At 37.5% G+C, this 24,714-nt stretch overlaps 1 protein-coding gene across 4 annotated transcripts in view; it reads left to right on the forward strand.

Moving 5' to 3' along the window:
• The window catches only part of ARID4A (AT-rich interaction domain 4A), a 75,262-nt gene that overhangs the window by 2,723 nt on the left and 47,825 nt on the right, over positions 1 to 24,714 (forward strand). For all 4 annotated transcript variants that reach the window (XM_025393059.1, XM_025393061.1, XM_025393062.1 and 1 more), the window contains exons 3-8: positions 911 to 1,021; positions 4,147 to 4,212; positions 5,225 to 5,315; positions 18,192 to 18,271; positions 18,361 to 18,455; positions 22,928 to 23,060. In XM_025393059.1, the coding sequence (XP_025248844.1) occupies positions 911 to 1,021; positions 4,147 to 4,212; positions 5,225 to 5,315; positions 18,192 to 18,271; positions 18,361 to 18,455; positions 22,928 to 23,060 (576 nt within the window). The remainder of the gene's footprint in view (positions 1 to 910; positions 1,022 to 4,146; positions 4,213 to 5,224; positions 5,316 to 18,191; positions 18,272 to 18,360; positions 18,456 to 22,927; positions 23,061 to 24,714) is intronic.

The following is a 24,714-nucleotide window of genomic DNA, read 5'->3' on the forward strand; positions in this document are numbered from 1 at the left end:
AAAAAAAAAAAAAAAAAAAAAAAAAAGAAAACAAAAAATCATTTTCTACTTAAAAACGTATCTCCAAAGTGTACACTGTTAACTTTGCACTTAACAATGTTAAGTTGAACTTGTATGGATACACTTTAACTTCTGAAAAAAAAAGGTAAAATGACAGATTGAGATAGCAATCATCCTGTTACTGTAAAGATTAAAATGAATGGTAGAGTGAAATTTCTTGCATCATTCTGTGTATCATTCTGGTCATGTCCATTTGCTGAAAGTAGATGTTTCTTAGTAACGCTTGGTTTTTTATACTAAGAAGATCAGTGTGGTAAACTAGGTATGTCTACAGGTCTTGAACCATCGGTTCATATCTGCATTCCAGCTGAATTCAGACTTAAAACCTTTCAAATGCAGCTGTTAGCAAATGAATTTTCCAAATTGATACTCTCCTTGTGAAAAGATGTTACCTTTATGTACCTTTGTCAATAAACAATTATATATTGTTAGTGTTAATGTTAGTAGCAATATTTATTTTAATTAATTTGAAAAATTTCAGGAAGCTATAAATGAATAACTTAGTTTTATGATATGTGTAATATGAAATATTTTTTCTGATTTTTTTATTTTTCTGCTTATATAAATAGAATATTTGAAAAATTTTGTATCTGGAAAAAAACATTATATTTACTCACTGATAATTTTGAATTACAACTTTAAAACATTTTATCCTATCAGGACATCAGTCTATAAAATGAAAGGTTGCTCATCAAGTGTTTGCTTTCGGGTATTTTTCAAATTTTCAATGATATTAATAAGCAAATCATTTTGTTATTTTTCATGCTTCAAACACAACCTTTTAATGAGACTTGAAGTTAGAGCAGGGAGGCATAGTAATGACATTCACAGTTTATGTTCCTTTCACCAGGCGGCGGATGAGCCTGCCTACCTGACAGTGGGAACTGATGTCAGTGCCAAGTACCGGGGTGCCTTCTGTGAGGCAAAAATTAAGACTGTGAAAAGGCTGGTGAAAGTTAAGGTAATATTTGTTTTTATGCAATAGTTTTATTAGTTGTAGATTGAAGAAATTTGAGGAGAGAGAGAGACTGCAAATCAGCATTTTATTGAGTCATTATATGCCCTTTATATACTATACTTACAGGAAAAAAGCACATCAAAATTCAAGAAATAAAGAACTCAGAAGGAGAAATTATTCCAAAATGCTACCACCAAAATACCATGCTCATGATATTTCCTGTCATTTGGATCTTAACTATTTGTGGTGGCATACTTGGACTGTAATCTATTTTCTCCCCTCATTTAATGTTCAGGTAGAGACAATTTCAGTGTTTAGGACAATATAAATAACAACAGGAATTATGTTTTCAAGATAGTGTAAAAAAGCATTAAAAAAGTTTATTTTGGGGCTGGGCATAGTGGCTTATGCCTGTAATCCCAGCACTTTGGGAGACTGAGGCGGGTGGATCACCTGAGGTCAGGAGTTTGAGACCAGCCTGACCAACATGGTGAAATCCCGTCTCTACGAAAAATACAAAAATTAGCTGGGTGTGGTGGCGGGCACCTGTAATCCCAGCTACTCAGGAGGCTGAGACAGGAGAATTGCTTGAACCCGGGAGGCGGAGGTTGCAGTGAGCCAAGATTATGCCATTGCATTCCAGCCTGGGCAACAGAGCGAGACTCCATCTCCAAAAACTAAAAAAATTAACCTGGCGTGCACATCTGTAGTCCCAGCTACTCGGGAGGCTGAGGCAGGAGAATCGCTTGAACCCAGGAGGTGGAGGTTGCAGTGAGCCGAAATCACACCACTGCACTCCAGCCTGGGTGACAGAGAGAGGTTGACTAAAAAAATATATATATATTTTTGACTGTGCAAGGTGGCTCACACCTGCAGTCCCAGCTCTTGGGGAGCCTGAGTGGGGGGATTGCTTGAGCCAAGGAATTCAAGACCAGCCTGGACAACATAGTGAGACCTGATCTGTCCAGGAAAAAAAAATTTAAAAATTAGCCAAGTGTGGTGACAGGCACCTGTGGTCCCAGCTACTCTGGAGGCAGAGGTGAGAGAATTGCTTAAGCCTGGAAGGTCAAGACTGCAGTGAACTGTGATTGTGCCACTGCACTGCAGGCCAGATGACAGGGCAAGACCCTGTCTCAAAAAAAAAATTTTTTTTAAAGATGCTTTTACTCAGAAATAACTTTTTTTGGTGATTCCTGCCAGTCATTTTCTTATATGAATATATTTTTAATAGTCTTTATTACTTTATATGAAATACAAAAGTAATCTATGCTTATTATAAACATTTTTAACATTATAGAGGCATATAATATATTTCATGAAGTCTTAAAAAATTTTATTGAAGTTGATTAATAATTTCACATATTCATTGGCTACATAGTCATGTTTTGATACATATAATATATAGTGATTAAATCAAAATAATTTGCATATCCATCATCTGAAACATTTTTCATTTATTTGTGTTGGGAATATTCAGTATCCTCCTCTTAGTCATTTGAAACCATGTAATATAGCATTGTTAACTAGTCATCCTATAGTGGTGTAGAACACTGTGAAAGTCCTTTTTGATATGACTCCAAAGAGATTTGATGTGGTCTTCCAGATTTTTTTTACTGTGCCAGTCGTAAAATTATTGTCATTGGTATTGGATCATGCTATATTGCAGTTTGCTTTATTCACTTATATATCTGATGTTTTCCTACCAGAATTAAGCACCATAAAAGGAGGAAACGTCTGACTTGTTTTATGCCCAACACATAGAGTAGTGCCTGATACATAGTGGACACTCAAAATTTGTTGAATGAATCAATGAACTAGAGCAGTGATTCCTAAAGTGTGGCCCCAGACCAGTAGCATCAGCCTTACTTGGGAACTTGTTCCAAATGCAAATTTTCCCCACCCCAGATCTACTTCATCAGAAACTCTGGGAGTAAGATCCAGTAATTGTATTTTAATAAGCCCTTTAAATATTTCTGATGCATGTTAAAAGTTTAAGAATCAGGCTGGGCACGGTGGGTCATGCTTGTAATCCCAGCACTTTGGGAAGTCAGAGTGGGCAGATCACTTGAGGCCAGAAGTTTGAGACCCACCTGGCCAAAATGTTGAAACCCTGTCTCTAGTAAAAATGCAAAAAATTAGCCAGACATGGTGGTACATGCCTGTAATCGCAGCTATGTGGGAGGCTGAGGCATGAGAATTGCTTGAGCTGGGGAAGTGGAGGTTGAGACCCTGTCTGGGGGGAAAAAAAAAAGTTTGAGAAACATTGACTAGAGGAGTGTGATTTGTAGGGTAAATAGATGTATCTATGATTATTGTAAAACTTATGTTTCAATTTTCTTGATGAACCTTCAAGTATTATTAGGATAGGATGTCAATTGACATTCATTTCTTTTTGTTTCATACAGTGTTTTTATCATGTCAGCTATATAGGATTTGATTACTCTATATTTATTTGGGATTCTTTAACAATTCAAATTTGGTATTAGTATTGTGTGTGTGTTCTTATTTACTTAAAATTAATACAACGATTGTTTTAGGAGGTCTTATCATGCATTACCTAGATTCTGAATTTATTTGGACCATCTGTTATTTGGACCATAGTAACCAGCCATCTATTATGGATGGTTACTCTGTGTATTTAGATGTGTAGTAGAAGGGAGCACTTGTTTGTATCATTGCATATTATGATTATTGTTTAGCTTCACTTTATAAAGGATCAGAGTTGTGGTTTTAATTTGTTTACCTTTCATATAGGCAATACAGTTTGATACTTTTTTTTTTCTTTGTGTACTTGGTGACAGTCAGAACCTTTTATGACTTGTTGATAAAAAGCAATAAAGGCAGTTTTTTTTTACAGTAATCACTACAGATTATTATATAGTTCATTCAGTAAACAGTTATTGAGTGCTGGTAATATGCATTGACACTTGCTAACTGTTGGGGATATAGCAATGAAGGGAGGACTCAGCCCTCAAGGAGCTCACAGTTAATAAGAGAATGTAGTAAGTATTATAGCAGAGGTCACCACAGCATGCTAAGAAAGCATAAAGACATTATTGTTACAGTGTTACTGTAAATGTATTTGTTTTAAAAGTAATATGCAAATTATCGTGCAAAATGTTTTTCAGGTACTCCTGAAACAGGACAATACCACGCAATTGGTACAAGATGACCAAGTAAAGGGTCCTTTAAGAGTATGTATGTTGTACAGTTTAAAATCTAAAATAATCATAGATTTATACCGTATTTACTGAATTTACATTTCTACATAGACTTAACATTTATGAGAACGTTAATCAGAAAACAATACATATGAAGGGTTTAAATATAATTAGTATAAATTATGATATTGCAATGGCTGTATTCTAAGTTTTAGAACACTAAACATCTTTTAGAAGGGTAATTTAATATATATAAACATGTTAAGTTTTTCACCTACCTTTCTGTTTTGAATTCTTGAACTGGATACCTGGCTTTGTTTTTCAAATTGTTGCTGTATCTGAGGTGATGTTTAGCCTTCTAAGTTGAGTATCATAACCATCAATCTTCGGTTGTTCTAATTTACCAAGCAAGCTATATTCACTTCCTAATTCAATTTAATGAATACCTAGATTATGTTTTCCAGCCATTTCTGGCCATTTGTTTATGTAATAAATCTGTTATGTCAGAGTACCATTTTGGTTAATATCTGATATACAAAGGTCTGGAAACTGAAAGAAGGTCAACTGGTCCATCCCTATCTCTCCGGGTGAACCTTTATCTAAAAGGTTCCTTAAATACAAATGCTGAATCCAATATTCATATTTCTGTGAAAGAAAATTGATGCTATTTTGGTGGTCTTATAATTTTACAGTTCTTCTATTTAATTTTCTTGAAGTCAGTGTGATATAGTGGAAGAGCTCTAAAGTAAGATTTAAGAGACTGGGCTGTCATGCTGGACTCTGCAAATTATTTTCTCTTTCTGAACTGCAATTTTCCATGTGTAAAGTAGGGGTAATAATAGCTACCTAAATTTTGTCAAAGTGTTTTGGGGCTCAAATTGCATAATCATAGATAAGTACTATGAATAATAAAGATCTAAGACAGTGTAAGATAGAATTATCATAAGGATGGTATTTATTTTTCTTACCTAGATAATAGAGTTGGTGGAAGTGATTTGGTTTATTTGTTTAAATTTGGTAAGGAAATTTGGATTTCACGTTTTAGGTTGGAGCTATTGTTGAAACAAGGACATCTGATGGATCTTTTCAGGAAGCTATTATCAGCAAGTTGACAGATGCTAGTTGGTATACCGTGGGTAAGTAATTAAGTAATTTAACACATTTAACACATAGATTTGATCTGGACTTTGCATGTATCTGTGTTTTGTGGATAGACCAAATCATTGTGTTGGTGGAGAAATATGTATTATTTCCTATCAGTTTACTGGATATAGCTGGCTAAAATTCTAAGAATGTCCTGTAGGTAACAAAAATAATTATCTCTTACAGTAGCTTGGCCACTTGTGTCTATTTCATCCAAGAATGTACTTCTATTTTAGGTTATTTTAATGTTTCTCTTCAAGAAGGTTAGATCACATTATTGTGATCACTTTTTCTATAATTACAATTAAAATTCCATAGTTGTGATCTTTATTGTATTGCTACATATTTTATATAAGGGTAATGTAGATGTTGCCAGACAATTTACAGATTTAAAAAATCCTGACCACAGTAGATTCAAGAATAGGTGATTGTAACTTAGTTTCTGATTTTTGACACAGTGTGGGTGCTCATATTAACAGCTTTCAATGTCGGATACGGTGGCTCATGCCTGTAATCCTAGCACTTTGGAAGGCTGAGGCAGGTGGATCACTTGAGGTCAGAAGTTCAAGACCAGCCTGGCCAACATGGTGAAACCCCGTCTCTACTAAAAATACACAAATTAGCTGGGTGGTAATGGCGCATTCCTGTAATCCCAGCTACTCAGGAGGCCAAGGCATGAGAATCGCTTGAGCCTAGGAGGCAGAGGTTGCAGTCAGCCCAGATAGTGCCACTGCACTCCAGCGTGGGTGACAGTGAGACTCGTTCTCAAAAAAAAAAAAACAAAAAGCAGCTTTCAAGAAAGATATAGATGTTCCTAATATGAATGCATTCTTAACATTCCATTCATAATCTTATACTGGCTTTAGATAACTTTATTGTATTAATAGTAAGAAGCAACAAGTGTCATAATACGTGTAAGTTAAAACCTAAAAGTAGTACTTAAATAGTTGCTGTCATTATGTTGATGAGAATAGCATTAGGTAACATTTTCAAATCTCCTCTCCATACTTTCAAACTACACAGTCCTGTGGATAACATCCAATCTATAGCATTGTTGGTTTTTATACTTATTTCTTCGTTTAAGAGGTATAATTATTTTGTGGTTTTCTTGTAGAAATAAAAGAAATGACCATTTAGGTTTACTTTTAGTTTACTTGATTTGTTGCTTTGGGTAAAACTCATTCCAGTTGATGCTCATTGTTGTGAAGAACTATGCTTTGGTTAAAAATGTCTCCATCTTACCCTGTGCCTTCTATTAGTAGTACCAGTTTGCTATGTGTAACTACTTTTTTCGAACCTCTTTTATTCTTCCTGTACTTGCTAGAATTTAGTGTTGGTTCACAGTGGTGCTATTCTGAACTACATATTTTTAGGAAGCTTAGTTGTGGCTACTGATATTTGTTAAATATTTAAAAACTAAGTGGCCGAATGTGGTGGCTCACACCTGTAATCCCAGCACTTTGTCGGGGCGAGGTGGGTGGATCACTTGAGGTCAAAAGTTCGAGACCAGCCTGGCCAACATGGCGAAACCTCGTCTCTACTAAAAATACAAAAATTAGCTGGGTGTGGTGGCAGGCGTCTGTAATCCCAGCTACTCATGAGGCTGAGGCGGGAGAATCGCTTGAATCTGGGAGGCAGAGGTTGCAGTAAGCCTAGATCATCCCATTGTACTCCAGCCTGGGCAACAAGAGCAAAACTATCTCAAAACAAATAAAAACTAAACTTAATGTTAACTCTTAGAGATTAAGTAAATATACCTTTGCTGTATTAAACTAAGACCTGATAAAAATTACAGGTGTGTGTAGAATCACTGGAAAATATATGATGGATATTCGGATACTAATATTGCATATTATATTGTACTCACTATAAAGGTTGTACTCACGTTACTTATGAAGCTTTACTGATAAAATGCGTATGCTCTACAGAAGGGTTACTTTTCAAGTTTTCTCATTTTGGGTTTCTTTATCCCAGAGTAGTTATTCAATTATGAATAGCAACCTTTGTCCTCTACATGAGTAGCATTTTAGTGTTTCTAAAAACTAGTCACTACTAAGCATTCTCTATGGTGATTTTCTGTGTTGGATAATTACAGAAGAAATTGTATAATTCTTGTCCTCAAAGAGCTTTAGAATCTTAATTGCATATAATTGAGGTATCAAGCATTAGTGTACATAAGAATCACTTGGTGCTTGCTTAGAAAAATGAGGATTTGAGGACGCCAAGCCTCTCTAAATAGTAGGCCTGGGGTTGGCAATACAAGAATGTTTTAGTAAGCATGTCAGTGATTCTGATGCAGGTAGTTCACACTTATAAAAACAGGGAAAAACAGATTTATTTGGGAGACAAATTCAAAATATTAAAGATTTTTGCAGTTACATGCATGAAGGAAATTCATAAAAAGATTTTGAAAGGTACTGGTCCATTGAGAAAACTCAAGATAGCACTGCTATGAAGAACATTTAGTTATTGAAGGAAGTGGATCACATAAAGAATGATCAGAGTATAATGACCTAAGTTATCAGTTGATTTAAAAAAACAGTAAAATGAAATGTAAACCTCTTGGCTCATGAACATCCTGTATTTTTCTTTCAGTGAGTACCCACTACCTATTGGGTTTAATTGCTCTTTTCTGGAATTATTCTTGATTTCTAGTTCCTAGCAAAGTATTATGTGGGTATAATCAGAAAATTATTCAAAGTGTTTATGACCTCCATTACCTTTTTGGTTTCATGAGATACCAGAAATTATGTCAGATTATTAAAAATAAAACAAGAGGATACCACATTGCTGGTTTGGATCAAATAGGAGTTATGATCATTAGTGATCTAAACTTATCATTAGAGTCAGTGATAGCAACTGCTTCTTACATAATATGGGTATCAATTTCCCTTCTGTTAAACTTGATTAACCAATTTTGAAAGAGATTATGGATATAGTATGACTCAGTTTTTAAAATATCTGGTAATATCTTACCCTCTGATGGTTTATTTCTTTGGTTGTTTGTTTGTTTTTGTTTGTTTGTTTTAGAGGCAGGTCTTGCTCTGTTGCTTTTGTTCAGTAGCACTATCATAGCTCCCCGCAGCCCCGAATTCCTGGGCTCAAGCAATCTTACCGCCTTAGCCTCCCAAAGTGTTGGGATTACAGGTGTGAGCCACTGCTCCCGGCTTCCCCTTTAATGTTGAACAGTAAATAGCACCAACTCAAAGGGATTTTTTGTTTTTGTTTTTGAGCAATAGAAATATTTCCTCTTCTTACCATTCCTACCATAGTTTATTCATTGATAGTTCTTATCCTTGCCATTAAAGATAAGGAATCTGTAATATATGGAAGTGTGTTACCTGTTCAGTCATTCAAAAGGTGTCAAATTGAGCCAAGATATGAGCAGATGAATGGGCTCTATGAGAGATTTGGGCTGGTTAGAGCCCAAATCTTAGTTATGTTTAAAGAAAAAAGGAGGCCGGGCGCGGTGGCTTAACCCTGTAATCCCAGCACTTTGGGAGGCCGAGACGGGTGGATCATGAAGTCAGGAGATCGAGACCATCCTGGCTAACACGGTGAAACCCCGTCTCTACTAAAAAATACAAAAAACTAGCCGGGTGACGTGGTGGGCGCCTGTAGTCCCAGCTACTTGGGAGGCTGAGGCAGGAGAATGGCATAACCCCGGGAGGCGGAGCTTGCAGTGAGCTGAGATCCGGCCACTGCACTCCAGCCTGGGCGACAGAGCGAGACTCCGTCTCAAAAAAAAAGAAAAGAGGAATTAATATGTCCAGTTAAATGTTGCCACTAACTCCTGGTGAATACAACTGTCAGTAAAACATTTTGAAGGTACTCTATATTTTGCCTTTTTGTAATATGAAAACATATACTTGAAAAACAAGGAAAAGGTAAAGGATAAAAATTTCAGTAATTCTAGTAATTAACTTTGAAAATGTACACACACACATCATTTATCAAGTTTAGCACTAAAATCTATCATCTATATTAATATGTTTTTGTAACAAGAAATACTTAAGATTCAGATTATTTTGTACTTGTAGTTATTGTTTTGAACATTGGTTATATCAGATTTTGTGTAAGTTCTAGTTAATATTGAGTAGAGGAGGTTTAGAATCAACTGGTGAATTAATTAAAGTTTGTAGAATGTCCTGCAGGTTTATAAGGTTTTTAATGTAGTCAGACTTGCTTATGACAAATGTTATAATCAAAATCAACCACAAAATGTTTTCAAACCCAGGTGGCTATTCTGACTAGATTATTCGTTAAGAAATAAAGTAGTGGCTAGGCACGGTGGCTCAAGCATGTAATCCCAGCACTTTGGGAGGCCGAGACGGGCAGATCACGAGGTCAGGAGATCGAGACCATCCGGCTAACACGGTGAAACCCCGTCTCTACTAAAAAAATTCAAAAAAATAGCCGGGCGTGGTGGCGGGCGCCTGTAGTCCCAGCTACTCGGGAGGCTGAGGCAGGAGAATGGCATAAACCCGGGAGGCGGAGCTTGCAGTGAGCTGAGATGGCGCCACTGCACTCCAGCCTGGGCGACAGAACGAGACTCCGTATCAAAAAAAAAAAAAAAAAAAGAAAGAAAGTAGTAAGCAAAAACAATGTGTTTAGTCCTATGATAAGCTTTAACTCATTTTTTAAATGGCCTTCCCTAAGACTTAGTTCTCCCATGACATTTTCTTAATGTAATTATGTATTTGAGTGTTAATTTCTTAAATTTACAGATTCCTGGAGTTGTTTTTTTTTTTTTTTTTTTTTTACCTTAGCTGCTGAGGGACTTCTGTAGTTATCACAGATGATTCTATGAATAACAGAACTATTGAAGCTAAAGCAATCTTGATCAAGAAGGACAAAACTGGAGACATACCACCTAATTTCAAAATATACTACAAAGCTATAGTAATCAAAACATCATGATACTGGCATAAAAACAGACACATAGACCAGTGGAACAGAATAGATACCCCAGAAATAAATCCACCTATTTATGGTCATTTGATCTTTGACTAGGGTGCCGGGAGCACATACTGGGGAAAGGACAGTGTCTTCATAAATAGTGTTGGGAAAATTGGATATCTACATATAGAAGAATGGAAGTAGACCCTCATCTTACCCCATATACAAAAACTAACTCTAAGTGTATCAAAGACTTAAGACCTGAAATTGTCAAACCACTAGAAGAAAACATAGAGGAAAATTTTTTATGACATTGGCCTGGGCATTGACTTTTTTTTTTTTTTTTTAAATGACCCCAAAAGCAAAATTAGACAACTGGGATTACATCAAACTAAATAGCTTCTACGCAGCAAAAGAAACAATGAAGAGAGTGAAGAGACAACCTTCGGAATTTGAAAAAATACTTGCAAACTATGTATTTGATAAGGGGTTCATATCCAAAATTTATAAGGAACTTAAACAACTCGATAGCAAGAAAACAACCCGATTTAGAAAATTGGCAAAGGGCTGGGTGTGGTGGCTCACTGAACGCCTGTAATCCCAGCACTTTGGGAGGCCGAGACAGGTGGATCACTTGAGGTCAGGAGTTTGAGACCAGCATGGCCAACATGGTGAAACTCCATCTCTACTAGAATTAGCTGGGCATGGTGGCTCATGCCTGTAATCCCAGCTACTTGGGAGACTGAGGCAGGAGAATCATTTGAACCTGGGAGGTGGAGCCTGCAGTGAGCCGAGATGGCACCACTGCTCTCCAGCCTGGGTGACAGAGCAAGACTCCATCTCAAAAAAAAATTATTTAATATTAATAATATGTATTTATATTATGCAACATGTTTTGAAATATGTATACATTGTGGAAGGCTAAGCAAGCTAATTAACAGGTGGATCACTTCACAGGCTTATTTTTTGTGAATGGTAAGAACACTCAAAATATACTCTCTTAGCAATTTTCAAGTACGCAATACATTGTTATTGACTAAAACCACCATGTTGTACAATGGAGCTCTTGAACTTATTCCTTCTAACTGAAATTTTGTATCATTTAACCAACGTTTACCCAATCCCTCACCCCCACCTCCCCAACCAAGCTGCCCCCACCCCTGATAACCAACATTCTACTCTCTAATAAGAGTTTGACTTTTTAAGTGAGATCATATGGTATTTGTCCTCCTGTGCCTGGCTTATTTCACTTGGCATAATGTCCCCCAGGTTCAACCATGTTGTTACAAATGTCACGATTTCCTTCTTTTTAAAAGCTGAATAGTATTTCATTATGTATATATGTTATATCACATTTTCTTTATACATTCATCTGCTCATAGAGACTTAAATTGATCCAATATCTTGGCTATTGTGAATAGTGCTGCAATAAACATGGGAGTACAGATACATCTCTGACATACTAGTTTCATTCTTCGGTTATATACCCAGGAGTGGAATTGCTGGATCATTTGGTAGTTCTATTTTTAGTTTTTTGAGGAACTTCTATGCTATTTTCCATGATGGCTATACTAATTTACTTTCCCACCAATGGTGGGCAAGGATTCCCTTTTCTCCATATCCTTGCCATTGCCTGTAACCTTTTATCTTCTTGATAATAGCCATTCTAGCAGGTGTGAGGTGAAATCTCTTTGTAGTTTGTATTTGCATTTCCCTGATGATTATTACTGATGTTGAACACTTCTTCACATACCTCTGGGCCATTGGTATGTCTGCTTTTGAGAAATGTCTATTCAGGTCCTTTGCCCATTATTTTTATTTATTTATTTATTTTTAGATGAGAGTCTTGCTCTGTCCCCCAGGCTGGAGTGCAGTGGCATGATCTTGGCTCACTGCAACCTCCACCTCTAGGGTTCAAGTAATTTACTCCATTATGTGAAGAATTCTATAATTTTGTTAATCATAACTGCTGTACCCTGATATAACAATAATGATACTTAATTTTCCAAAGACAGAATTCATTACTTCCTTCTCTGACTTCATTTTATACTTCTGTTTCATGCCTATTATGTCTTTTGATACCCCCTTAACTAAAATGTAGCTCATCAGTTAACTTTCTGATTCTCAGTTTCTTTATCTATAAAAGGAGGATAGTGGTTCCTACTTTGCAGAGGCTGTTGTGAGGATTAGGACATGGTAAAAGCTTAATAAGTGATAGCCAATTATATTTTAGATAAAATTAATTTACTGTTATTATTTTACTATCTTTCAGTATCAGTGCTGTGATAACAGGGAAATGAGTCTTTTGTATTTAGTAGTTGATCAGATCCTTTCATTTGAATTCTAGCTGATTAGGGTTAGGATTTGTGTGTGTGTTTGCATTGGCATTATTTTGTCTATTGTGTTTAGTATGGTTGGTGTTACCGTGAAATTCTCAGCTTTGTCATTTTCCTCTTAATAGATTTTAATATTTTAATCCCTATTAGGATTCTCTAGAGAGCCAGTAAGATATAGATAGATGATAGATAGATAGATTGATATGAGAGGGGATTTCTTAGAAGTCCCAACCTTTTTAGCACCAGGGACCGGTTTCGTGAAAGACAGTTTTTCCATGGATGGGAGTGCTGGGGGATGGTTTCAGGATGAAACTCTTCCACTTTAGATCATCAGGTATTAGCGTCTCATAAGGAATGCACAACCTATTGGTAGATCCCTTGTTGGTGCAGTTCACAAGGGTTTGCATTCCTATGAGATTCTAATGCTGCTGCTGATCTGACAGGAGGTGGAGCTCAGGTGGTAATGCTTGCTTGCGCACCACTCACCTGCTGTGCGGTCCGGTTACCAACAGGCCATGGTCTGGTATGGGTTTGTGGCCTGGGGGTCGCATACCCCAGTGTTAGAGAAATTTGCTCATGATATTATGAAGGCTGAAAATGACCATGACAGGCTGTCTGTAAGCTGGAGAACTGAGATGCCAATAGCTAGGCTCCATCCAAATCAGAAAGCCTTAGAACCAGGGAAGCTGAGGATATAATTCTCAATCCCAGGCCAAAGCCTTGAGAATCTGAGGGACTGCTGGTGTAAAGTGCAGAGTCCCAAAGCCAAAGAGCTTGGAGTTCTGATGTCCAAGGGCAGGAGGAGAAGAGTATCCCAGCTCCAGGAGAGAGGAAATCCCTTTCTCTCATTTTTTGTTCTGTCTGGGCCCCCGGCCAATTGGATGGTACTTGCCCACATCGAGAGTGAATCTTCCCACTTGGTTCACTGACACACGTGCCAGTTTCCTCTGGCACACCCAGAAGTAATTGCTTTACCACTTCTCTAGGTATTCTTAATTGAGTCAAGTTCACATCTAAAATTAACTGTCAAAATACCTAACATAATAACAGAGATACCACTTTTGGTTATATGTGTGTTCTGCTAGACTCAATGAACAATCTATTCAAAAGCCATTTTTGGCAAATATAAGACATTTCGTAGAATTATTAAATCCTTGTAGTCTGACTTTTTTTCATCTTAGCGTGCTGTAGAAGACAACTAAAAAGAAGCTAGACTTGCTATATACAACATTAATTATTTCACTCTTAGAAAAATGATACTCTTCAGTGCCTACAAATGTTGTGTTCTTTTAGATGATAATTCTAACATGCAAGTTAAGAGAGGAAGTTTATTTTAGATAGAGCTTCTTCATGGTTTTGATAATCAGGGATGTCATGATTAATAAGTTCATAATGTTTGTTTTATAAAAAATATAGGAATATAGAAACAGGGTCTCACTTTGTTGCCCAGGCTGGACTGCAGTGGCAATCATAGCTCCCTGCATTGCTGAACTCTTGGAATCAAGTGATCTCAGCCACTCGAGTAGTTAGAACTGCACACACATGCCACCACACCCAGCTAATTTTTAATTTTTTTTTTTGTAAAGACGGAGTCTCACTGTGTTAGCCAGGCTGGTCTCCAACTCCTGGACTCAAGGGATTCTCCTGCCTTGACCTCCCAAAGCACCAGAATTACAAGTGTGAGCCATCACACCCCCCTATTGTTGAGTTTTCTGTTTGTGTTTCAGAAAATCTTGAAAAATTACATTATTTAACAAATTTATAAAGTACTCAAAAACATATATTTGTATAATTTTGTGAATTAAAAAAATCTTAGTCTGGGTGCAGTGGCTCATACCTGTAATCCCAGCACTTTGGAAGGCCAAGGTGGGCGGAACACTTGAGGCCAGGAGTTCAAGACCTCGGTCAACATGGTGAAACCCTGTCTTTACTAAAAATCCAGAAGTTAGCCGGGCCTGGTGATGTGCACCTGTAATCCAAGCTACTTGGGAGGCTGAGGCATGAGAATCACTTGAACCTGGGAGGTGGAGGTTACGGTGAGCCAAGATCACGCCACTACACTCCAGCCTGGGCAACAGAGTGAGACTCTGTCTCTAAATAAATAAATAAATCTTACACTATTTCTTTTTGTTCACTTAAAGTTGGGAGGGTTCCTATGTAAAACTGTAAAATAGTTGTTTGTATCATAATCCCCTTTTGAGAAATCCCTTTTTTAATTTTTTTAAAAAAATTTTTCTATCCATGATAAGGTGTATTTAAGTGAAATGAATTTTTCCTTCCAAAAATCTGATTTTATTTCAAAGTGATTATTGAAATTTTTAAATTGTTGAAATACAGAAATTGCTGAAAAATTTTGTTTGAAATGCTGAAATTGTTCAAATTTTTCATCAGAACATTTTGGTTTAGGGCTGCCATTGATTAATGATAAAACGCTATGGAAAATATTTTGTTATATAAATTTGGAGTGTTGGTCTTACATTCACATTTTCCTTCTTCATACCTCCATTGAAATGTGTGTGGGTCTGGTATCTTCATCTTTGGTATTGTAGGCATTAGAAAAGTTGAAAATCTTTCAGGTTTTATTCTTTTTGAAATCTTATACTTACAGATACTAATACTAACAAGAATTAAGTTCGGTTTGTGATAATTTCATGATTTAAAAATTTTAAGAGAACAGTGGTTAATTTGTTAGACTTGACACTATATGAATCATAATTTTTATATCAAATATTTAGCACCCTATTACTCAAGTGCAGATCAGTGATGTAATCATTGGAGGATGTTGTGTTTTAACTTGTCATTGTGCCTGCAGCTAGTCATTAATTTCTGGATCATTGTGTATAGCACAGCTGCTTTTTTAGAATCGTGGTTCTTTGAGTATGTGCTTCAGGAGTTTTTAATTTTTTTCACATTGTCTCCTGCATGTAAGAGAATCTAAGTGTAGGTATCTGTAGTCTAAGAGGGAGAACTGATTGAAGTAGATAAATATTTAACATGTTGAAAGCTTTTATATAATTTTCTTTTAAAAAACTTATTCATTAAAGGTAATTGTAGGATTTGAAGGCAAAGTGTTTGCTAATAAAACAACCTTTTAAGAAAGCAATTCAGGATTATAATTTCATAGGTAACCAATGAAAAGATTCTAAGATACCAAATGAATGTAATGTAGAATTTCTTTTTATTAGCACTAACTTATTTTGTTAGAATGGAAAAGTATCTAGAATTGCGAAATTTAGTACTAAATCTTAATAATTGTTTTTGGGTACATATATATGCTTTCTTCTTGAATGAATATGGATGTTAAGTATTTGAAGTAAAGATTATATCTTATTTCTTCATAACCTGGGGCAATGAGTTACCTTCTGAGAGCATATTCTTAACTTTATAAATGTTGGATGCTAAAATCAGAATACAGTCACAAAAGTTAAACCTATACAATTATCAAAATAATATATTGTTAGTGATTAGGAGACTATTAGGGATAAATTATAAAATTCCTTATCCCATTTCCTTGAAATATTTAAACATAGTCAAGTAGTACGATTGTTTTGTGTTTGTTTTTTAGACGAAGTTTTGCTCTTGTTCTCCAGGCTGGAGTGCAATGGTGCGATCTAGGCTCACTGCAACCGCTGACTGCCGGGTTCAAGCGATTCTCCTGCCTCAGCCTCCGGAGTAGCTGAGATTACAGACGCGTGCCACTACACCCGGCAAATTTTGAATTTTTAATAGAGACAGGGTTTCTCCATGTTAGTCAGGCAGGTCTCCAACTCCCGACCTCAGGGGGTCCGCCCACCTCCGCCTCCTAAAGTGCTGAGATTACAGGCGTGAGGCACCATGCCCGGCCAAGTAGTGTGGTTTTTTAAAACATGTAGTAAAGGCCTGGCGCGGTGGCTCATGCCTCTAATCCCAGCACTTTGGGAGGCTGAGGCGGGTGGATCACAAGGTCGGGAGATCAAGACCATCCTGGCCAACACGGTGAAACCCGGTCTCTACTAAAAATACAAAAATGTTAGCCGGGCGTGGTGCCTGGCGCCTGTAGTCCCAGCTACTCAGGAGTCTGAGGCAGGAGAATGGCGTGAACCCGGAAGGCGGAGCTTGCAGTGAGCTGAGATCACGTCGTTGCACTCCCGCCTGGGCGACACAGTGAGACTCTGGCTCAAAAAAAAAAAAAAGGTAGTAAAAGTAAAATATTTGAGAAAGCTTCTATGTAATTATGATTTTTTTTTAAGTTTCTTTCTTTCTTTCTTTCTTTCTTTCTCTTTCTCTCTTTCTCTCTTTCTCTCTTTCCCTCTTTCCCTCTTTCCCTCCTTCCCTCCTTCCCTCCTTCCCTCCTTCTCTCTCTCTCTCTCTCTCTCTCTTTCTCTCTTTCTCTCTTTCTCTCTTTCTTTCTTTCTTTTCTTTCTTTTTTTTTTGAGACAGAGTCTTGCTCTGTCGCCCAGGCTGGAGTGCAGTGGCACAATCTCGGCTCATTGCAAGCTCTGCCTCCTGAGTTCACGCCATTCTCCTGCCTCAGCCTCCCGAGTAGCTGGGCCTACAGGTGCCCGCCACCACACCAGGCTAATTTTTTGTATTTTTAGTAGAGACGAGGTTTCACCGTCTTAGCCAGGATGGTCTCCATCTCCTGACCTGGTGATCTGCCCACCTCAGCCTCCCAAAGTGCTGGGATTACAGGCGTGAGCCACCGCACCTGGTCTAAAGTTTCTTTTTAAAAAAACCTTTTATATTTGTATGTTTTTATTTTTTTTGAGACAGAATCTGGTTTTGCTGTCACCCAGTGGCATAATCATGGCTCACTAACCGTGGTTGAGCCTTGGTTTCTCCCTGCTCAAGCAATAGTTCCACCATGTCCTCTCCAGTAGCTGGGACCACAGGTCCCATGGTGAGCCACCATGCCTGCACTAAAAACTTTATCTTTCTGTTTCCTTATTTCAACCTTTATTGCTAAACTACTCAGCTGGGTACAGTGGCTGATGCCTGTAATCTGAGCACTTTTGGAGGCCTAGGCGGGAGGATCATTTGAGGCCAGGAATTTGAGACCAACCTGGGTAAAATAGCAAAATCCTGTCTTTTTTTTTTTTTTATTTTTTTAAACAAACTACTTATATCCTTTTCTAACAAAAGAAAGAACTTGTATCTTATGACTTTAGAATTTGGCAGCCAGTACATGTGTAGGAGGTTATCATGCAAATAAATAGAAGCAGTAGAATAATTCAGTAGCAATACCAGGAGTCATTTTCTGGAAGTTAGGGGTACTCTAATATTAAACTTTTGTGGAAAAATCCATACTTTTTTTAAAATCAGGTTTTTGTTCATTCTCCTAGAATTGCAGTTAATTTAATATTTATGCTTTGACTAGGTTGCTAATGAGTTAAGGTGGTTCTGTAGTGATAGTTCTATCAAAAAAGCCGATGGAGATACTTAAGCAGTTGTGGGCAGCCATTTAACCTGTGTTTTTGGTATCTATAGAATGAAAAATATGGCATGGTATGCTCATTGTAAAGGTTTTGAAAAATGACTAAAATAATGGTTCTTACAAATATTAAGCTCTATTAATAGCAATAATAGCATTCTGTGCTTTTAAGTTTTTATTTCATTAGTGTGCATAAATTCTCTGATATCTTGTGCTTATTATAGTGTTTGATGATGGTGACGAGCGAACATTGAGACGTACCTCGCTTTGTCTGAAAGGAGAGAGACATTTTGCAGAGAGTGAGGTAGGGTGACATGGATGGACTATTTGGATTGAACTACAGGTACTGATCTAGAGGTAAAACGTGATTTAATTAATCTGTTTCTTATACAGACACTTGACCAGCTTCCATTAACAAATCCAGAGCATTTTGGAACTCCAGTAATTGCAAAGAAGACAAATAGGGGAAGGAGGTCTTCTCTTCCTGTGTGAGTTTTTTCGTATATGGTATCATTTTAATTACAATAATTAGAACATTAAACAAGTGATTTTCTTAGGATGGCTAAATTCATTTGGGTAAGCTTTCCATAGCATATTGTATCCTTATGTTAGACATTTTATGCTGAATGGACCTTGTTCTTGATTATTCCCATTATTTGCCAGGAATGATAACAACTCTTATTTTAAAAAGATTATTTTTAAGTTACTTTGCCAAAGTTTTTTTTGTTTTGTTTTGGATTTTGTTTTTTGAGATGGAGTCTCGCTCTGTCGCCCAGGCTGGAGTGCAGTGGTGCAATCTCGGCTCACTGCGGCCTTGGCTAACTGCAACCTCTGCCTCCCGAGTTCAAGCAAGTCTCCTGCCTCAGCCTCCTGAGCAGCTGGGACTACAGGCACATGCCACCACACCCAGCCACTTTTTTTTTTTTTTTTTTGTATTTTTAGTAGAGACAGGGTTTCACCGTACTGGCCAGGCTGGTCTCGAACTCCTGACCTCGTCATCCACCTGCTTCAGCCTCCCAAAGTGCTGGGATTACAGGCATGAGCCACCACGCCCAGCCTGAGCCACTGCACCCGGCCCAAAATTTTTAACTGATATGATGATTTTTCTATTTTAAGTGAGTATATGTTTTTTATCTTTTACTTCAAAAACATTTCAAACTTAAAGATTGCAAGAATAATACATGAATGTCTGTGTGAATGTCTATATACTTTTTTTTTTCCGTTTTTTTTTTTTTTTGTGTGAGACGGAGTTTCACTGTGCCACCAAGGCTGGAGTGCAGTGGCACGATCTTGGCTCACTGCAGCCTTTGCCTCCCAGGTTCAAGTGATTCTCCTGCCTCAGTCTCCTGAGTAGTTGGGATTACAGATGCGCCACCACGCCTGGCTAGTTTTTGTATTTTTAGTAGAGACGGGGTTTCACTATGTCGGCCAAATGGGTTTCAAACTCCTGACCTCAAGTGATTCGCCCTCCTTGGCCTCCCAAAGTGCTGGCTGGGATTATAGGTGTGAGCCACTGCTCCTGGCCTAATGTCTATGTACGCTTTATCTAGATTTACTAGTTCTTAACATTTTTCACACATTTGCTTTATGATTCCTTCTCTCTGTATATACAAATTTTTTTCTTTTCTTTTTTTTTTTTGAGATGGAGTCTCACTCTGTCGCCAGGCTGGAGTGCAGTGGCGCAATCTCAGCTTATTGCAGCCTCTGCCTCCCGGGTTCAAGTGATTCTCCTGCCTCAACCTTCCGAGTAGCTGGAACTACAGGTGCGTGCCACCACGCCCAGCTAATTTTTGTATTTTTAGTAGAGCCAGGGTTTCACCTGTTGGCCAGGATGATTTTGATCTCTTGACCTCGTGATCCACCCGTCTTGGCCTCCCAAAGTGTTGGGCCACTCCCAGCCTATACTAATTATTTTTATATTTTGTAATAATAATTTTATTTTGCTGAACTATTTGAGAGGAAGTGGCAAGCATCATGATCCTTTATCATTAAATATTTAAGAACAAGGAGATGCTTTTACGTAACCAAAGTATGAATACCAAATTTAGAAAATTTAACATTGATGGACTACTATCATATGGTTAATATTTCAAACTTTGCCAGTTATTCCAATAAAAGCCTTTATAGCATCCCCCAGTTCCCCTGATTCCAGGATCCAATTCAAGATCATGCATTGCATTTAGTTTATATGGTTCTTGAGTCTCCTTTAATCTGAAAAAATTGTGCAGCCTTTTTTTTCCCCATGACATTGACATTTTTGAAGAATACATGACAATAGTCTGTAATCTTTTCCCTTATATACGTTTGTCAGATTGTTTTCTCACTGTTAGATTCAGGTTATACATTATACTCCATAAGTGATGTTGTGTCCTGAAGGAAAGCCCAGCAAGAAGTATTATCAGTTTGTCCCATATCTGGTGATACTACCTTTGATCACCTGGTTAGGGTGGTGTCTGCCAAATTTCTCAACTTCAGAATTACTGTAGTTACCATTTTTCCCCTTTGTAATTTGTAAATCTGCGTGGAGATACTTTGAGACTACTTAAATATTCTATTCTCTGTCAAACTTCCATTTTCAAGTTTTATCTACTGATAATTCTTGCCTGAATCAGTTAGTACTATTATGATAGCAAAATGCTGATTTTTCTAATTTTTCGTTCTTGCTACATTTTTTAGTTACCATTTAGCTATAATGAAATTCTTTTCCTAATGCTATGGATTCTAATTTTACTTAATGGGTTATAATTCAGGTTGTTCCAGATTTAGCCAAGGGAGCCTTTCCAGGATGGCTTCTGTGTTCTTTTGATAAGGCCTCACCATTTCTTGAGCACTTTTTCACCTTCTGGCATGACAAGGTATCCTAGGATCATGTTAATTTTTTCCTGCGCCAACCCTGGAATTGGCCATTTCTACAAGGGTCCCTCATTTATTTTAGTGGGAAATAAGATTTAGAAACCAAGATCCCAGTATTAGATATGTACTCACTGCTCCTGGGGAGTATATAATGAGTATTTTTAAAGGCAAAGTCAAATAACACCTAAGCTGCAAACCAGAAAGTAATAAAAGACCTCTGAGGACCCTAAATGGAAATCCCAACTCAGCCATATACTAGATATATCACTTCGGGAAAATTACTTAACCTCTTTATAGTTAACTGCATTTATGTATAATAACTCAAATCTTCACAAAACCTGCAAGATATTCTCAATTTATAACTGAGGAAAATGGGAATGGTAATGGCTTGCTGGTTTTTGTATTAGATAATGTATACAATTTTCTTTTTTGTTGTTGTTGTTTTTGTTTTTTGTTTTTTTGAGCCAGAGTCTCACTTTGTCACCCAGACTGGAGCATAGTGATGTGATCTCAGCTTATTGCAACCTCTGCCTCCCAGGTTCAAGTGATTCTCGTGCCTCAGCCTCCCGAGTAGCCAGGATTACAGGTGTGTGATACCACACCTGGCTAATTTTTGTATTTTAGTAGAGATGGGGTTTTATCATATTCGCCAGGCTGGTCTCCAACTCCTGACCTCAAGGGATCCACCTGCTTTGGCCTCCCAAAGTGCTGGGATTACAGGCATGAACCACTGCGCCCAGCCGATAATGTATATAAATTTATCAGTGTGTAATAAGTACTCAGGACATGATATATATTTAATAATTCAATACCCAGTATTTTATTTATGAACTACCTCCATAGACTTCTACTGAAAACTCCCTTATACTTATTTTATAATTTTAACAAGTTGAGTTATCAGGTTTCTCAGAGTGCAGCCGATTGGGAGATGTGTCAAAAGGAAATATAGGAAAAATTAGCAGATGCAGTCAATAAAGAAAACTGTGGAGTCTCACAGCTGAGAAGTCTATGAGAAGAAAAGAAGGACTAAAACCATAAAAATATAATGAACTAAGTGGTTTTGAGCCATTTAAGAATTAATAAGAGTTAATAGCTCTGTGTACTTTAGTAAACTCCAACATTATCAATATATTGCATGATGTCTTCAAGAAGATGTCAAATGAAATATACATTCATTAGGAGCTCAAATGGGGAATACATAGTTATTTTTATTTTAAAAGTGTAGGCTTGGCTGGGCACAGTGCCTCACACCTGTAGTTCCAGCACTTTGAGAGGCCGAGGTGGGTGGATCACGAGGTCAGGAGTTCAAGACCAGCCTGGCCAACATGGTGAAACCCTGTCTCTCCTAAAAATACAAAAATTAGCTAGGTGTGGTGGCACATGCCTATAATCCCAGCTACTCGGGAGGCTGATGCAGGAGAATCGCTTGAACCCCGGGAGGCAGAGGTTGCAGTAAGCTGAGATAGTAACACTGCACTCCAGCCTGGGTGACAAAGCGAGACTCCATTTCCAAATACACACACACACACACACACACACACACACACACGTATGTACATATATATACACATATATGTATGTGTGTGTATATATATACACATATATACACACACATATATATAAATATGTATGCTTAAAATTTGTTGACACTTAAGGGTAAACTTTAGTTACCCAGATAAGTTACCTTAAGTAAACCCTTATGGGTGTTTTCATAGCCAGATATTTTCGTAGCCAGTTAGAAAATTAAAGTTATGTTATCTGGCATAAAAATAGAAAGGCAATCTTAAAAAAAAAATAGTATTTGGCATAATAAGTATTTAATGGTGTTGTAATTAGGTTTTTCTGTCCCAGCTGGTGTTGGCATGAGAGCCTAAGCCTAAGCACTCATTGATCTAGTGAAGTGGACTCAGAGTTACCATAGACAGCTCAGGACTACATACTTCTGTGAGGCTAAGGAAGGACCCATGTCTTCAATTATAATAAGAATGAAGAGATTACTACTTCAGGGTAATCCATTAGGAATTGAATTGACTATATTAAATTCACAATACTCTGTATCAAATAATTATTTGTGTTAGGATAATGATCAAGTTATTCTAACTTTTAGTACCGAAGATGAAAAGGAAGAAGAAAGTAGTGAAGAGGAAGATGAAGACAAGCGCCGTCTCAATGATGAATTACTAGGAAAAGTTGTAAGTGTGGTGTCTGCAACTGAGAGGACTGAATGGTACCCTGCTTTGGTAGGTAAAGTTTTTTTGCAAAGTTAATCAGCCATCTAAATATTTGTTTAAAATGGATTTTTAAAAAGCATTTAAAATATTTTGAAAATATTAAACAAATTTGGACTTTATTGGAGATTTTTTAAATTGAATAATCATAGGTCCAGAATACTTCACTGTCTTCTTTGGTTATTCTTTTTTTAATTCTGTATAGCCTTTTATTGAGCTCTTTTGTATTTCTTCCCTCATAATATGTCCAATGGCTTTTTACTCTATTCCCATTGCCATGGGTTCCCTTAACTTGATTCTTGAATTCTTTCTTTTCTATTAATTCAGACTAATTTTCCAGCACTAACTTTTATAGAGAATTTTTTTTTCTTTCTGTTGAGACAGGGTCTCACTCTGTTGCCAATGCTGGAGTGCAGTGATGTGAGCACAGCTCACTGCAGCTTCAGCCTCTTGGGCTCAGGCATTCCTCCTGTTTCAGCCTCACAAGCAGCTACAACTACAGGCATGCGCCTCCACACCTGGCTATTTTTTATTTTTTGTAGAGATGTAGCCTCCCGATGTTTCCCAGGCCAGTCTCAAACTCCTGGGCTCAAGCAGTCTTCTCACTTTGGCCTCCCAAGGGGCTGGGATTACAGGTATGAGCCAGTATGCCTGGCTGAGAAATCTTTTTACAATATAAATTTAGTCATGATCGTCCCATTCTCAGAAATAGAAAACCTTCAGTGAGTCTGCCTAGTTGATCAGTTTTGCATTTTTTTAAATGGATGTTTGAGGCCATCCCTGGCTCTCAGTTTATTTCCTATTTTTAGTGTAAACTATACTCAAGTTGTTTAACTGCCCCATATGTAGGATACATCACTCCTCTAAGCCTTTATCCCTGCCTTAAATTAATTAGCATTTACTGAGGATCTACAGTGAGTTCAGCTTTGTTCAAAGTTCTTTAGAAGAGGCTTAAATGTATTGCCTTCAAGAAGCTTACTGTAGACATGTAAGAGATTACATAGTTATTAAAGATTGTATAGTAAATAAAAAAATTTGGTACAGAGTGGAGTAAGAAAGGATGAAAGGAGGGATTCACCTACATTTTAAGGAAGATTTTGGAAATGACAACTTTTAGGTGGGTTGGTAGAGAAAGCTAATTTTTGCTTACACAGAGAAGGAGTAAGAAGAAGAGATACACAAGAGAATTATTTCGGAGAGGAGTAAAAAATAATTGGAAATTAATGTCTTTTTTCTTCTCTTCCTACTCCTTTACTTCTTCCTTCACTTCCTCATCCCCTCTTAAATATCTCTTAAAGTTCAACTCAAGTCCTACCTTCTTTGCAGGGTCTCTCTTAAATACTCTTCTTTTGTTTTGTTTTTGAGAGAGGGTCTTTGTCGCCCAGACTGGAGTGCAGTGGTGTGATCACAGCTCACTGCAGCCTTCACCTCCCTGGGCTCAGGTGATCCTCCCACCTCAGCCTGCTGAGTAGCTTGGGACCACAGGTGTACGTCAGCACACCTGGCTAATTTTTGTATTTTTTTGTGGAGACGTGGTTTCGCCATGTTGTCCAGGCTGGTCTCGAACTCCTGGGCTCAAACGATGACCTTGGCCTTCCGAGGTGCTGGAATCAACAGGTGTGAGCCATTGCGCCTGGCCCTAAATACTCTTAACATAAGTATGCCC

This window comes from Theropithecus gelada, chromosome 7b, assembly GCF_003255815.1.
Source record: "Theropithecus gelada isolate Dixy chromosome 7b, Tgel_1.0, whole genome shotgun sequence".
NCBI classification, from domain to species: Eukaryota; Metazoa; Chordata; class Mammalia; order Primates; family Cercopithecidae; genus Theropithecus; species Theropithecus gelada.